This window comes from Syngnathoides biaculeatus, chromosome 7 (assembly GCF_019802595.1).
Source record: "Syngnathoides biaculeatus isolate LvHL_M chromosome 7, ASM1980259v1, whole genome shotgun sequence".
Taxonomy (NCBI): domain Eukaryota; kingdom Metazoa; phylum Chordata; class Actinopteri; order Syngnathiformes; family Syngnathidae; genus Syngnathoides; species Syngnathoides biaculeatus.
The window spans coordinates 22,895,205-22,909,455 of NC_084646.1; the positions used below are offsets into that span (position 1 = coordinate 22,895,205).

At 41.9% G+C, this 14,251-nt stretch overlaps 1 protein-coding gene across 1 annotated transcript in view; it reads right to left on the minus strand.

The window, feature by feature from the left end:
- fbn2b (fibrillin 2b) overlaps positions 1-14,251 on the minus strand; it is an 81,129-nt gene that overhangs the window by 18,940 nt on the left and 47,938 nt on the right. The window contains exons 11-31 of the mRNA XM_061825612.1: positions 13,663-13,920; positions 11,629-11,772; positions 11,306-11,425; positions 11,112-11,237; positions 10,722-10,844; positions 9,435-9,710; positions 9,312-9,365; positions 9,107-9,232; positions 5,834-5,959; positions 5,546-5,665; positions 4,046-4,183; positions 3,811-3,861; positions 3,603-3,728; positions 3,295-3,519; positions 2,922-3,047; positions 2,722-2,850; positions 2,475-2,600; positions 879-1,004; positions 680-802; positions 483-608; positions 247-372 (exon numbers count right to left, since the gene is read on the minus strand). Of these exons, the coding sequence (XP_061681596.1) occupies positions 247-372; positions 483-608; positions 680-802; positions 879-1,004; positions 2,475-2,600; positions 2,722-2,850; positions 2,922-3,047; positions 3,295-3,519; positions 3,603-3,728; positions 3,811-3,861; positions 4,046-4,183; positions 5,546-5,665; positions 5,834-5,959; positions 9,107-9,232; positions 9,312-9,365; positions 9,435-9,710; positions 10,722-10,844; positions 11,112-11,237; positions 11,306-11,425; positions 11,629-11,772; positions 13,663-13,920 (2,895 nt within the window). The remainder of the gene's footprint in view (positions 1-246; positions 373-482; positions 609-679; positions 803-878; positions 1,005-2,474; positions 2,601-2,721; positions 2,851-2,921; positions 3,048-3,294; positions 3,520-3,602; positions 3,729-3,810; positions 3,862-4,045; positions 4,184-5,545; positions 5,666-5,833; positions 5,960-9,106; positions 9,233-9,311; positions 9,366-9,434; positions 9,711-10,721; positions 10,845-11,111; positions 11,238-11,305; positions 11,426-11,628; positions 11,773-13,662; positions 13,921-14,251) is intronic.

The window sequence follows — 14,251 nt, forward strand, 5'->3', positions numbered from 1 at the left end:
GGAGGTTGCTGAAAATAGTGGGTTTTGGAGAGGATTCCACCACCGGCAGTGAAATGTAAAATGAATAGATATTCACTTTTTTTTGTACCTTTCTTCAGAATAACTCTAAAATAAAAATGAGAGACATGCATAAACAAGGAACATGTTTGTCCCACTTGCACTAAGTGCATCTATTGCATGTATATCACATTTCACATACAGATTGTACATTTCTGTGTGTGCATGTATTAGTATTTGCGTGTGCACCTGTGCATCCAGTGGATCCCTTCTTGACAAAGTATCCAAGCTGACAGTGACATATGAAAGAGCCTTTTGTGTTCTCACAGTCGCCGTGGAGACAGATGTTTGGGTTCAAATCACATTCGTTCACATCTGTGTGTAAAAAATGGCCACAAATAAAGGATGTGTGATTCTTGAACTGCACAGATGACTATATTAAATTACATCTTGAGAGATAAAACATGAAAAAAAAATAATCTCACCAATGCAAGTCCTCATGTCCATAGAAGCCATAAAACCATCATAGCACAGGCAGCGATATTCCCCAGGAATGTTTGTACACTGGCCTCCATCGCAGATGTCTGGCGTCTCCTCACACTCATCAATGTCTAATCCAGGTGGAAAATAATTTGAATTCTCCAACTGCCAGCTACAAGCGGGAAGAAATGCGTTCGTTTACCTGAACACGTCCTGAGGTCAGGCATGAGAGCGTAGCCTTCACTGCAGCTGCACTCGTAGCTGCCCTCTGAGTTGGTGCAGTGGGTCTCGCAGCCTCCATTCATGATAGTGCACTCATCAATATCTAAATAATCAATTGTATGTATGATCACAGGGTGTTCAGGTAATGTTAAGGAAATTGTGGACTCGTGTGCGCTCACCAACGCAGCCCTGTCTGTCCGGCGTGGCCTGGTAGCCGGTGTCACATGAGCACTGGTAGGTTCCTGGCATGTTGACGCACTGGCCGTTCTTGCACAAGTTGTCACTCAGCTGGCACTCATTCACATCTGTTGAGAAAAACTGAACTGTTAGATATTGTTGTCCGAATCATCTTAACCCTAAAATATGATTTAGAAGTGGTGCACGATCAGGGTCAATACGGCCTTTTCTGTTGCCCTGAACACTATCCAAGCACTGACCTACATTTAGAACACAAATTCCAAAATGTGGTCAAGAAAATTGTAATCAGTGATTAGAAGCTATTTTATTCATTTTGGAGCAGTTGTCTTTGGTGCTCCGCTTTCACTACATGTATGATTTCAGCCTCTGACTGGCTTGTCAGGCGTAAACTCAAATATAATCATCAATCAACATATTTATAATCGGGCTGTTTCTTCTTTCTACAATCAAAATTCAAATTGTGTGATAATTGGTGATGTCAGCATTTGCCATACTCTGATTGGTTGGTGGTCACAACAAAATGTTACAGACAACTTTAACGAGCAAATAACATTTGTGACAAGTGGCGCATATTCATAGAATGAATGATCTGCATCTCTGGTGATTTTTTTGAAAAAATATTTTGTCAAATTATTAGATGTTGATTCTGAACAGAAAGTGGGACTGTTGTGTACTGTTACATTCCATTTTTATATTGTATTGACATTTTCTATAATCATGATGTGACAGTGGGTATGGCCCATTAAGGTCCGTTACCAAATGCACGACCTCTTCTTTGGAGTTTTTGGAACATGTGAACCAAACGTTACTGGATGTTAGGAAAGCCTGCACACGCTAATAAGGGCAGAATACAGAAGCAATACCCACACATTGACAATAATATGTTTAATAATGTACTGTAGTTGTAATTTGCAATAGTTTTAAAGTGGAGTGCATCACATTAAGAGGTGTGTGTGAAAGGCAACCATAATATCAGAAAGCTACTAAAAACAAACAATGACATTATTATATTTTTGTGTTCACCGCCTCCACACAATGACATCTTGCAGGTTAAACAAAATGAAATTGGGTGGAAATGTTTTTTCGTTTTGTTTTGTTTTGTTATTACACCAATGAAATCTCAACTGAAATTACAGACATTGTAAATCACAAAAGATTGAGCATCATTTCTTCAGTCAAGGTCAGCCATGTTTTGATTGTTTTCGTATGCTTGCTGCAAAAACCTCTTTACTGATTTCCACAAAGGTGGCAAAATAGAACATTGTAAAAATATTGGTATGAACCCGGGATCTTTTTTTATTTTGTCCTTTGAGTCCCCCTAGGTGAGGGTCTGCCCTCTACTGAGTGAAATTCGAGCAAGTATTTTTTTAAAGAAATCATTTTTGCTACAGTTTCTTTCAGTTGAGTTTGAGGACTGTAAGCAGGAGGAGGTATGCCAGTCTAAAGGTCAATGGCTTAAAAGAGGCCCTTTAAAAATATATATTTTCCATTTGCAGCATTGACATAGAAACCCCCCAAAGTGATTTTTTTTTTTTTGGGTTCACAGGAAAGCAAATATCTACAGATGCGTGCCGCACCTTCACAAGCTGATCCATCCGGGCTGAGGGAGTGTCCCGGGGGACATTCGCACTCGTAACTGCCTTCAGTGTTGAGACAGGTCCCTCCGCGACACAACAGGGGGTTTCGCTCGCACTCGTCGATGTCTGCCAGTCGTCAGGAAGACAATAGAGAGGGAGGGGAAGTTCAGTTCAAATGTACAAAAAGGTTTCAGAATCAAGAAAAGACTGTATTGATCTGTGCTGATCGTGTGTGTGAGTTTCCTACCCATGCAGTTTTTCATCATCATGAAGCCACTTTCGTAGCCTTCAAAGCATTCACACTCAAAGCTGCCTGGAGTGTTGACACATGTACCGTGACCGCACAGATCCGGGGAGATTCGACACTCGTCGATGTCTAATGTACAAAGACAGAATCAAGAACAGCTCAATAACATGGGTCATTTAAATTGTTTTCTCCGTTTGTACCTGTGCAATTTCTCTCCTCATCTGTCAGGGCGAAGCCGCTGTTGCAGCGACACTTGAAACTTCCGATGGTGTTTCGGCAAGTTCCATGAGTACACAGGCTATTGAAGACCTTACACTCGTTCACATCTGTGTGAAAACATGCATTCACAGAAACAGTTCATAATACAACAGTGAAACAAGCACAAGCAAATTGTTTTTCTGAAACAATGTTTTCCCAGGTCTCAACATGTGTGACAGCTTATTAATATTGGCAAGCGTATGCGTGCTCGTGAACAGTTACTGCATGTTTTTTCGGCATCTCGAGCACAAAGCTTAAAAACCTAATCAGTAGCCCCCCACAGCAATGTGTTTCTCACAGTGATTTCCAGTCTACCTTTGTAGAAGGGCCTGCCAGTCAGGATGTCCCTGTTAGCAAAACCAGGTCCTCTTGGACAGATGGCCCGGTATTCAGGCGTGCTGGCTTTGGGACACTCTTCACAGTCGACACCCCAGGCGGCGCCCACCGAGCAGCAGCACATGTCCACCCGGTAGCGCCCAGGCAGAGGCTCGCCACACTCGTCCTCGTGCCACTTCATGTAGCACTGCTCGCTGCGCATATCTTAAAAAGTAGAAATGTGCTCGTCACTTTAGGATTTTTGCTTTCGCGCCATGGCTCTGATTCCACATATTTCCTCTTCTTACCCACACACGTGCGGCCAGTACTGTCCAAAGTGAGGCCCTCGGCACACTCGCAGCGGAAGGAGCCCTGAGTGTTCACACAGTAGCCATTTGTACACACTCCAGGGAATACCTCACACTCGTTTATGTCTACAAGAAATAAGAGCGGGGTCCATTTGAAGCCATGGGAATCAAGGGACAAGCTATTCATTAGGGGTTCAGGTCTTTTTACCTTCACAGACAAGACCTTTCATGCGAGCAAATCCTCGTGAACAGGCCGCGTCTGGTAAAAGTGCAGTGAAATCATGTCACCAATTTCATATGGATATGTTATGTTGTTATCATAGATATTTTGTCTTCTAAGAATTATTGTGAGTTTCTACTATTGTTCTACTATTCTAGGAATGTGCATCTTCATAATTATACACTTTTACATGACTTCCTCAATGAAAGTCTATGACACTGACCAATCTCGCAGGGTTCGCAGGGGCTTCCCCAGGCCGCTCCCAATGTGGAGCAGCACTCGGACTTGAGCGTGGCCCCGTTGATGTTCACCTCACAGCGGCTGTTCTGTATGGTCAGCCAACAAGTACTCTTCATACTGTCTGCGGGGGCAAAGCAGAATACATGGAGTGTGAGATGTGCTACTCCAAAAACCTTAAAACCTTGTGGATCAGTGTTGAGTATGCATTACTTCAGAAAACTACATTTCATGTACTGCTCACGGGTATTGGGGAACATATTCCCATGACATCTGAGGATTTCTCTATGTTGTATGATGCTGTATATGTTTTTTGTTTTAGCGCTTTTGTTCAGCGACTGGATCTCTCTGCACCAAGACAACATTTCTAAAGACAAACTCTGCTTAGATTTGGCCTCTTAGTAGACAGACAGATAGATGCTGTAGATGGATAGCAAGATATTTTCTTCAGCACATCACCATTGCAGAGAGTGAACTTAGTTAGTTGAACTTAGAACAAACTTAGTTGCACATTTTAAACAAAATCAAAAGACCATCCAAATAGCAAAGTACAATTCAAGGCCCCTTCATCTTTCCGGGAGACTGATGATCCCTCAAATTAAACCAAAAGCAGAAACAGTTATAGCTCTCTGACAGTGGCAGCTCATGTAAATCTTACAATTTATTCACAGAATAATTATAGCCTCCACTTACAGCAACTTCAAGCAATCTTCCAAAAGTAAGCAACCTCCAAACAAGCACAGACTATTAATAGCAGAGCAGTACATGTCAACTCATAGCTTTAACTCAATGCATAATGTAATGCAGTGTGCAGCTGAACTAAGGCAATGCATGCAAATACCTATCCAGTAAATCACCTTACAGACCATTGCGTGCATAGTCGGAGTCTTGAAAAAAAAATCCCACTATTGTACCCCGTAGGACGAGGACTAATTAATGGATTCACATGAAACTGACCTTTTTCCAGGGACAAAAATGCAAAGATGTTCCCAAATAGTAAAAGTCAAGGATAAAATAGTCGTACACTTTAGATATCACCCCAGTGAAAAGCCATTACACTAAAGAATTTAGAGTAGGGGTGGGCAAAGTCTGGTCCACAAGCCACAAATGGCCAAGTTTTTTAATATGGCCTACTGAGGATTTACAGCGTCAAACCATTTTTCGTTCTAAAATTGGTTAATTAAGATGTTTTTGTAATGCATGTGTTAATTTTTTAATTCATTCTATCTCAATAAATAATTGATTATTTTATGTATTGTAAATAATTTAAAAGCAAAATGGACAATTTGCTGCTATATTTAAGGTAGTTGTTTATCCTGTTCAGCGTCATAAAGGGCAGACTATACCCATGACTAGTGGCTATCACGTTGAGGGAACAACGACAGATGCACAACCACAGTCTGTCCCCATTTTTTAAAATCAAATGTTGGCCTTGGGCACAAAAGTTGGTTTGAGTATAGGACAACATGGTGGCAGGATGTCTTACCCACGCAAATGGTGTTGGTAGCATCCAGCTTACTCCCATGGGTGCACTCGCAGTTAAAGGACCCGATCACATTGCGACAGACTCCATTGATGCACGGATTTGACTCACATTCATTGATATCTGGAACAGAGACAAAACACCTGAGGCCTGGGACGTGGATCAACATACAGTATTCACTGTGGAATCTAGGTCACTTTGTTATAACCTTTATTGAAAACAGATGGAAGCCAAGATGCTTGCGTTTGTAGACGTGCGTGCATGCATGTGTGTGTTTGTGAGCATCTTCACCTTCACATGTCTCTGAGTCTGGCTTGAAGATAAAACCTTTTGGGCAGGAACACGTGTATGAGCCAGGAGTGTTTCTGCATAGGCCATTGTCACAAAGCTGGCGGTTGACCAGACACTCATTGATGTCTGAAGAAAAGATCAATATAATTCCATCACAAAAAACATTAATTGAGTTTTAGCAAAGTAGATGTTTTGAGATATACTATAAACAAAGCATAAAGATGCTATATTGTTTACCCATGCATCCATCCATTCATTTTCATCCACTTATCCAGGGTACGGTTGTAGGGGCATCTTAAGCAGGAAAGCACAAAATGTCCTCTCAATGGCTACGTTCTCCAGCTCTTCCATGGAACTACAGAAGTACTCCTCGGCCAGCTAGAGACATAGTCTCTACACCATGTCCTGGGCCATCTCTGAGGCATTCTCCCCATGGGACACGCCAGGCGCACCTCAACAGGGAGGCTTCCGGGGACATCTTAATCAGATGAACGAGCCACCTCATTTGTCTCCTCTCAATGCAGTGGAGCAGCGGGTTGACTTTTAAGCCCTTCCAGATGACCGAGCGTCTCATCCTATCACTAAGGGAGAGCCCAGACACAAGGAAACCTATCTCGGCAACTTTTATCCACAAGCTTGTTCTTTCGGTCACGACCCACAGTTCGTGACCGAAGGTGAGGGAAGGAACATAGCTTGATCAGTAAATTGAAAGTAATGTCTTTTGGCTCAGCTCCTTATTTACCTTTGTTTTCCTTATTTATTTTAGACAGATGGTCTGTATCATTGCAGATACTACACCAATATGTCTCTTTATCTCTTGCTCTATTCTTAGCTCACTCATGAAAAAGACACCAAGATATTTGAACTCTTCCACTCGGGGCAGCATCTCATCCTCAACCCGAACAGGCAACCCCATCCTTTTAGAACCGAGGACCACGGTCTCCGATTTGGAGGTGCTGATTTTAATCGTGTTTCACAGTTGGCTGCATACCACTCATTGTGAATATCACATTTGGATGAACCCATCAGAACCAGGTCATCTGCAAAATGGCAGAGACTCAATTCAGATGTCACATACCGGACCCTCTCAATGCCTTGACTGCAGCTAGAAATTTCTGTCGGTGAAGGTAACAAACAGAAGCAGATACAAAGGGAGGCCTTGGGGGACTCCTCTCACTGGAAATGTATTTGAAATGCAGACTAAGCTCTGACACAGGTGGTATAGGGACTGAACAGCCCTAATCAGAGGGTCCAGTACACCATATACGGGAACTCTCTCCAGAGGACTCCCAAAGGGACATGGTCAAATGCCATTTTGTCCACAAAGCAGATAAAGAATGTTTGGGTGAATTCCCATGCACCATGGAGGATCCTGCTGAGGGTGTAGAGCTGGTGCACTGCTCTACGGCCCGGACAGAACACTGCTCCTTCTGATTCTAAGATTTTACTTCCATATGGACTCACCTCTCCAGTACCCTCGAATAGACCTAAACATAGAGGCTGAAGAGTTAGATCACAACCTTCATGATTTGATTCTCCTTCTTAAAAAGGGGGACCACCACCCCATTCTGCAGATTCCAGAGGCACTCCCTAAATGTCTATTTTGCAGAGGTATGTGATCCACGACAGTCCCACAACATTCAGAGTCCTCAAGAACTCTGGGTGGATCTCATCCACTTCTATGACATTCACATCGAGGAACTTTTCAAATATCATGCTGACCTCAACTCCTGAGATAGGAGAGCCCACCTCAGAGACGCCAGACTTTACTTCTTCATAGAAGGCTTGCTGGTAGCATTGAGTTGGCCTTTGAGGTATTCGGTCTATCAACTCAAACCATCCTAAGTAGAGGTCAACCCGGCCCTACAGTACAGTTTACACTATACAGCACTGCTTCAATCTCTTGAGATGTCGGATGGTGGAGCAGAATTTCCTCAATGCCGTCTGGAAGTAATTCGCCATAGCCTCACTGAAATCCTCTCATGTCTGAATTGTTGCCCGGTACACATCAGCTGCTTCCAAATCACGTCCTAAAGGTCTCAGTGTAATTCCCCGTGTGAGTGTTAAAACTTCCCAAAAGATCAAGTGAGTGATCTCCTGCACCTCCTCCAAGGACTCCAAGAAGGGTGGATACTCTGGACCACTATTTGTGCATAGGCACAGACAACAGTCAAAACCAGTCCCCTGATCTGAAGGTGGAGGGAGGCTCCCCTCTCATCCACTGGAGTAAACCCCAACATACATGAACCGCCACATGTGCCAATCAGCATGCCCACACCTGTTCGGCGCTTCTTATCGTGGGGCATTCCTAGTGTCCAGCCCATCTCGACAAGAGTGCTATGAGAGCCCAATTTGTGTGTCAAGGTGAGCCCAACTGTCCAATTGGAACTTCTCAACACCACACACCAGCTCGAGCTTCATCCCTGCCAGAGAGGTGACATTCCACATCTCTAGAGCTAGCTTCCATAGCCGAGGTTTGGACTACCAAGGTACTGAAAATCGGCTGTGCCCAGCTCAAGTACACCCTGCCCCTTTGGACCCTCCCACAGGAAATTAGTCCATGGGAAGGGTACACTGTGTAAGGAGAAAATGTTACAGTTGTAGTCTGTATTTCTACTTCATACTGTATGCGGTATGATGAGTGGACTTTGCACTTCTATTTCTGTATTTTTCAATATACATTTGCCACAAATTATATTAGGAACACTGACACATTCTGAAAACATTCCATAAATGTTCTGCATCAAAAGAATTGACCTTGACAACTTCAATTGTACATTTTAAAATATTATGTTATATAATGTTTATACTCAGTGCTGTTCCTAATAACCGCGGCTCCAATCTTTAGCTTAAGGAGGAGGACAAACTGAAACATTTCTCTGCATGATGCAGTATAGTTGCACATCACTGCAAACTAAACAGTAGTGAAAACATGATTGAATTAACAATTGTCTGGCAGTGTAATGTCATGTAAAATCAGAATATTTGCTGTTTTTCGTGTATTAGATCCTTTTAGAATGTGCCAGTAATGTGCCAATGTACCTAGTAAAGTTTCCAGCAGAGGATTTTTATTTGCTATAGTACCACTACTGGACTACAAATCTCATTTGAAGATGAAGGTGAGAAATGTACAAATTATTTGAGCAAAATATTGACATTTATGCAGAATTTGAAAATATACATACCTCATCTCAGGGGGGAAATCCAGTCTACCAGGTCTCACTTCAACGTTTTATCATTACAGTAGTGTATTGTTTTTTTAAACTAACTCACCAACGCAATTTTTGCCACTGGTGTCTGACTCATAGCCGATGTTACAGATACAGCGGTAGCTTCCTCTCAGATTCTCACAAATTCCGTTCTGACAAATGTCTGGGTCCAGGGCGCACTCATTGATGTCTGAAAGCAAGTTTACAAAAAATATTTTATAATAGCAGAAGGGATGTTTCGTAGCAGCACTGATGGCCACAATACTGACCTCTGCCATCGGCAGTGATCCCGATACCACTACTGCAAACAGCCTGGAACTCAGCTGAAAGAGCATGAACACCGTTAAAATTGGATAGTATATGAACTATCGAGTTAAATTAAGAGATACAACCTGAGTTTCGCGAGGGACAGGGGTAGCAAGGTTCTCCAAATCCATGTTCAGGATTGGCACAACAGCACTCTGATTTAGTCACGGCGCCTGGAAAGGGCCGTGAGCACGTCCCCATCTTTATGTCACCGTAACAGGTGGTCCTCATGTGGGTGTCCACACACACTCTCCCATCTACATCAATAGCCAAACCCGGCGGGCACTCGCAGCGGAAGGAGCCCTCTGAGTTGATGCAGCGGCCGTTCATGCAAATTCCTGGTGTCAGACACTCGTCGATGTCTATAGGAGGGAGAACATCAAAAACAATGTGTGGGGTGAATGTCTGATTGCTCCATTAAACTACACTTGCAATGGGACTGTTTCTTGAAACACTCAGATTTCAAATTTGCCTAATTTTTCATCCAGATTGGTTGGTTAGAGCAGCTCAGTTTCCACTAGCAAAATTAATCTGGAGCAATTTGCACGGACGAGCTGCACACAGAAACAGTGGAACCTCATTTTTAGTATGTCCTCGAGTTTGTATATGTTTTTTTAAAGATTTATTTTATGACTAACTCTCAGTTTTCATGCAAAAGCTTGGTTTTTGCAAAAATGAAAATAGTCCGCACCAAACACATTCATGTGCCCGTGTGGCTTGGCCACTAACTTCCTAGACTCATCGTGCACAATTGTCTCTTTTCTGGTTGTGTGTGCATCACACTCCTTGTTTATCTGAAACATACTGCAAGTTATATTTGTGTGTGTTTATTTATTTAGTGCAACTCTTCAGTAAGCCCGATGGAGCTAAAGAAAATGACCAAAAAAGTGACAAAAAATATCTTTATCTTGATATTTTTGTGTGTCTGGAACAAATGTTTTGAATTTCCATTATTTTGTTTGGGAAAAATTGCTTCAGTTTTTCTACAATTTAGTTATAGAAAACATTGGTTCCAATGTAAAACCAGAATACAATACAATCAGCATCTTTGGTGGCTATGATAAGTTTTATTGTCTTAATTTTGTGTTGCTGTCACTTCTTAGATAAAATATTAATTTTCAACTGTTCTGGGTGACATGTGTGACAAATGTGTATTCTGCACTGCCACCACTGCTTTCTAGTTACTTCCTGTTGCATTTCCCATCTTATTAATGTGTACAAAATGTTGGTGCTGGCCAGTGCATGTGAAGCAGAAAGTGTTTAATTCTGAACTGGACTGAACTTATGAATCTCAATAGCATCATCCATTTAAGGATTTAAATTTGGACCAGAACCAAATTATGCAAGTACAGTCTCAAAATAAATAAACATACCAGTGCAGTAGCGTCCATTGGGTGCAAGGGCAAAGCCAGGCTTGCAGATGCACTTAAAGCTACCGTCCTCATTGATGCACATACCGTTAAGACACATATTGGTGGTAGCACATTCATCATGATCTGAAAAGAGAAGAAGACCACAAAGTTAACCAGACAAAGAACTAGCCTTTAATAATTTCCCTACGGTGAAATGAAAATATCACATGCTAGGAAAACTCACTATATAAGTAAAAGGGTTCGAAATATCCACATACAGTACTGTACATTTTCATCCAACTCTAAAGTTCAACTTTCTCGTCTGATTCCAACCCAATATTTTACAGAATGGGCTTCTATGGTCTGAGTTGGTGCTTAGTTTAACCTAAAATAAGCAGTCTGTGTCCTTACCAATGCAATTCTTGCCATCAGATGTGAGTTCAAAGCCAGCATTGCAAATACACTGGAAGCTTCCCTCAGTGTTGACGCAACGGCCATTGCGACACATCACCCCGTTGACGATGCACTCATCAATATCTACACAGGAGAAATAAAATAGTTCATTAATAATGAAGAGCCTAAAACCTTTTTTTTCCCTGACATACCAATACAAGCTTGCTTGGTGGGTGTTCCCTGGTAGCCCTCATGACACTTGCAGTGGTATGAACCGGGTGTGTTGACACAGTCACCATTGATGCATGGATTACTCACACATTCATCCACGTCTAAAATGAAAACATAAAGCAAACTAAATCACTGATTTCCAGTTGTTTCCAGTTGATGCTCAGGTCCATGGACGCATGATCTGTTAAGTTACAAAAACTGTCACAAGGTGGCAGTACAATGCTGTTTTTTTTAACACTATGCATGGACAGTTGGAGGGTTGTGTGTGTGTCGGGGGGGAAATGGGTATGGGCAGATTTCTTACCAATACATTCCCCTCGTCCATCCTGCTTGTACCCCATATTGCACTCGCAGCGGTAGCTTGTGGGTGTGGGAATGCATCGTCCATTCAGACACAGATTGGTAAAGTGCTTGCAGATATCAATGGTGTCGTTCACAGTAACGGTGCCTGACAAGAGAGATTAAAAAAAAAAAAAATCACACACAAAAAAAAAAATCATGGGTAATTCCAGAATTGGAGCACATTTGATGTCTCCTTCATGACATTTCCAAACAATCCATGCATAAAACAGAAACATTGTGTAATTTATAGCTGTCCTAAAACAACATATAACTTCCATCCATCCATTTTCTTAACCACTTATTTTCACAAGGGTCACGGGAGTGCCGGAGCCTATCCCAGTTGTCATCGGGCAGGAGCCAGGGTAGACCCTGGTTGCCAGCCAATTGCTGGGCACATAGAAACAAACAACACTCACACTCACGATCACACGTAGGGGCAATTTAGAGTCTCCAATTAATGTTGCATGTTTTTGGGATGTGAGAGGAAACCGGAGTGCCTGGAGAAAAGACACGCAGGCACGGGGAGAAAATGCAAACTTCGCACAGGCGAAGCTAGGATGTTAACCCCAGTCCTCACAATTAAGAGGCAGACGCTCCAACCAGTCATACACCATGCCACCTAAAATACAACGTGAAAGTAAATGGGATTCCTCAAATATTTATATAGGCCTTCCTTTTTAATGAACAACTCACTTCTGAAATGAAACAACTAAAATTATACACTGTAAACTGTTTGTTCTGGTGATATTCCTTGTACTTGTTTAAGCATTTTTTTAAACACAGACATGTTTTAAATAGTAGTTATCATACTGTCTCAACAACAACACAGCCCTGTTATTAAAGCCATTGAGAAAGAGAAAAAAATGAGCTACACGACTATAACATATACAGCTACACGGGTATAAATAAATATCAGCAAGGTAAATGACTAGGTAAATGTAAGATAATTTCACATTTCATAACCTATGTAACCCACCTTTTTGGCAGGGGCCATCTGGAGGCCAAGGGTTTGAATTCCATCCTGGATGGAGTTTGCTTGTTCGCCCCATGGCGGTGTAGGTTTTCTCCGGGCACTCCGGTTTCCTCCCACATCCCAAAAACATGCAACATTATTTGCCCACTCTAAATTGCCCCTCAGTGTGACTGGGAGCGCGACTGTTTCTCTCTATGTGCCCTGCGATTGGCTGGCAACCAATTCATGGCTTACGCCGCCTCCTGCCCGTTGACAGCTGGGATAGGCTCCAGCACTCCCGCGACCCTTGTGAGGATAAGTGGTTCGGAAAATGGATGAATGGTGACCCATGTTTTTAGCTGTAGTGGAGTGAGTCACTCAAACTAATGCAACCCTTTAACTCATATTATCATAAAAATACATATGATGTATTTACATGTATGTATGTTTACATGTATTACATGTATATTTTTTTATTATATGGCTAGGTTTGTTCTTGACCACTTCGTTCAGCAGCTAAAAGAGCTAGCATGAACATTAGCATTGATTTTCAACTCTGTCCAGTCCAAACCTTGTTAGAGAAATGTTGTTGGAGAAAAAAAAATGAAATGAAAAGGTAACTTTCATTATTAACTGTTAAAAAACAAAACAACCACGTTTCTTTTTTTTAAAAAAATAGCTCTTTTGTTGTGTGCCTGATTATTTGTAACAGGGCTGGCTCGAATACACCAAAATATTAGCTAATAGTTAATAGTGGCTAATAAAATGGCTCATAAAAAGTGTACTATTGATTCGTACAATCGATTATTACCTGTCTTTTGTGAAAACATAAGACAAAATACATAGTAAATCATTTTTTTTCTAAATGGTGCCTAAATTGTCAAACCATTTTCAAAGAACCCACATGCTAAATTAAATTAGGTCATTTTTAATGTAATACCTCACACAGCAGACGTCTGAGTAAAGTGTGTGGGGTGAAGTCCTTCTTACTCAATGTCCCATTAACAATCACCAAGTGATTGACTGGTGCTCAGTCTCACCCACCTATTTGGTGATGGGTCATAAGTCCCCCTCCGTTCCCACCAAAGCTGCCTCCGTTCCCCCCGAAACTTCCGCCATTGCTGCTGAAACTTCCGCCGTTTCCTCCAAAACCCCCACCGCCATTGCCCCCATTCCCATTGGAAATGCTGGGAAACTTGTGTCCGTAGTTGCCATTGGTGTTGGGGAAGTATCCGTTGGGGTAGCCATTGGGGAGGCCGTGTCCCTGAGGAACGCCGACAATACATAAACGACGGAACTCATCTGTGAGATAAAAGGAGAGAGAAGGTAAATACTGTAATATTATACACAACAACACAAAAATGATGGTCTCACACAAAGTGGACTTGTTACATTTTTACTGAAAACATGAATGCTATCAGTCTGAATTCATGAAATTGCTTTTTGCTTCAATCTGTCTGATTTTGCTGTGCTACATTACGTCATCTAGGCAAGGGGTAATGTTTTCCATTGCAATTGTTTCTTGCATCAAGACCTTCTCAAATAAAAATTTCCATGAAACTATATGGAGGTGTTGGTAAAAACAAGAAACGGAAAAAAATATTCCCTTTTGATGCATATCGCTTTCTGTATC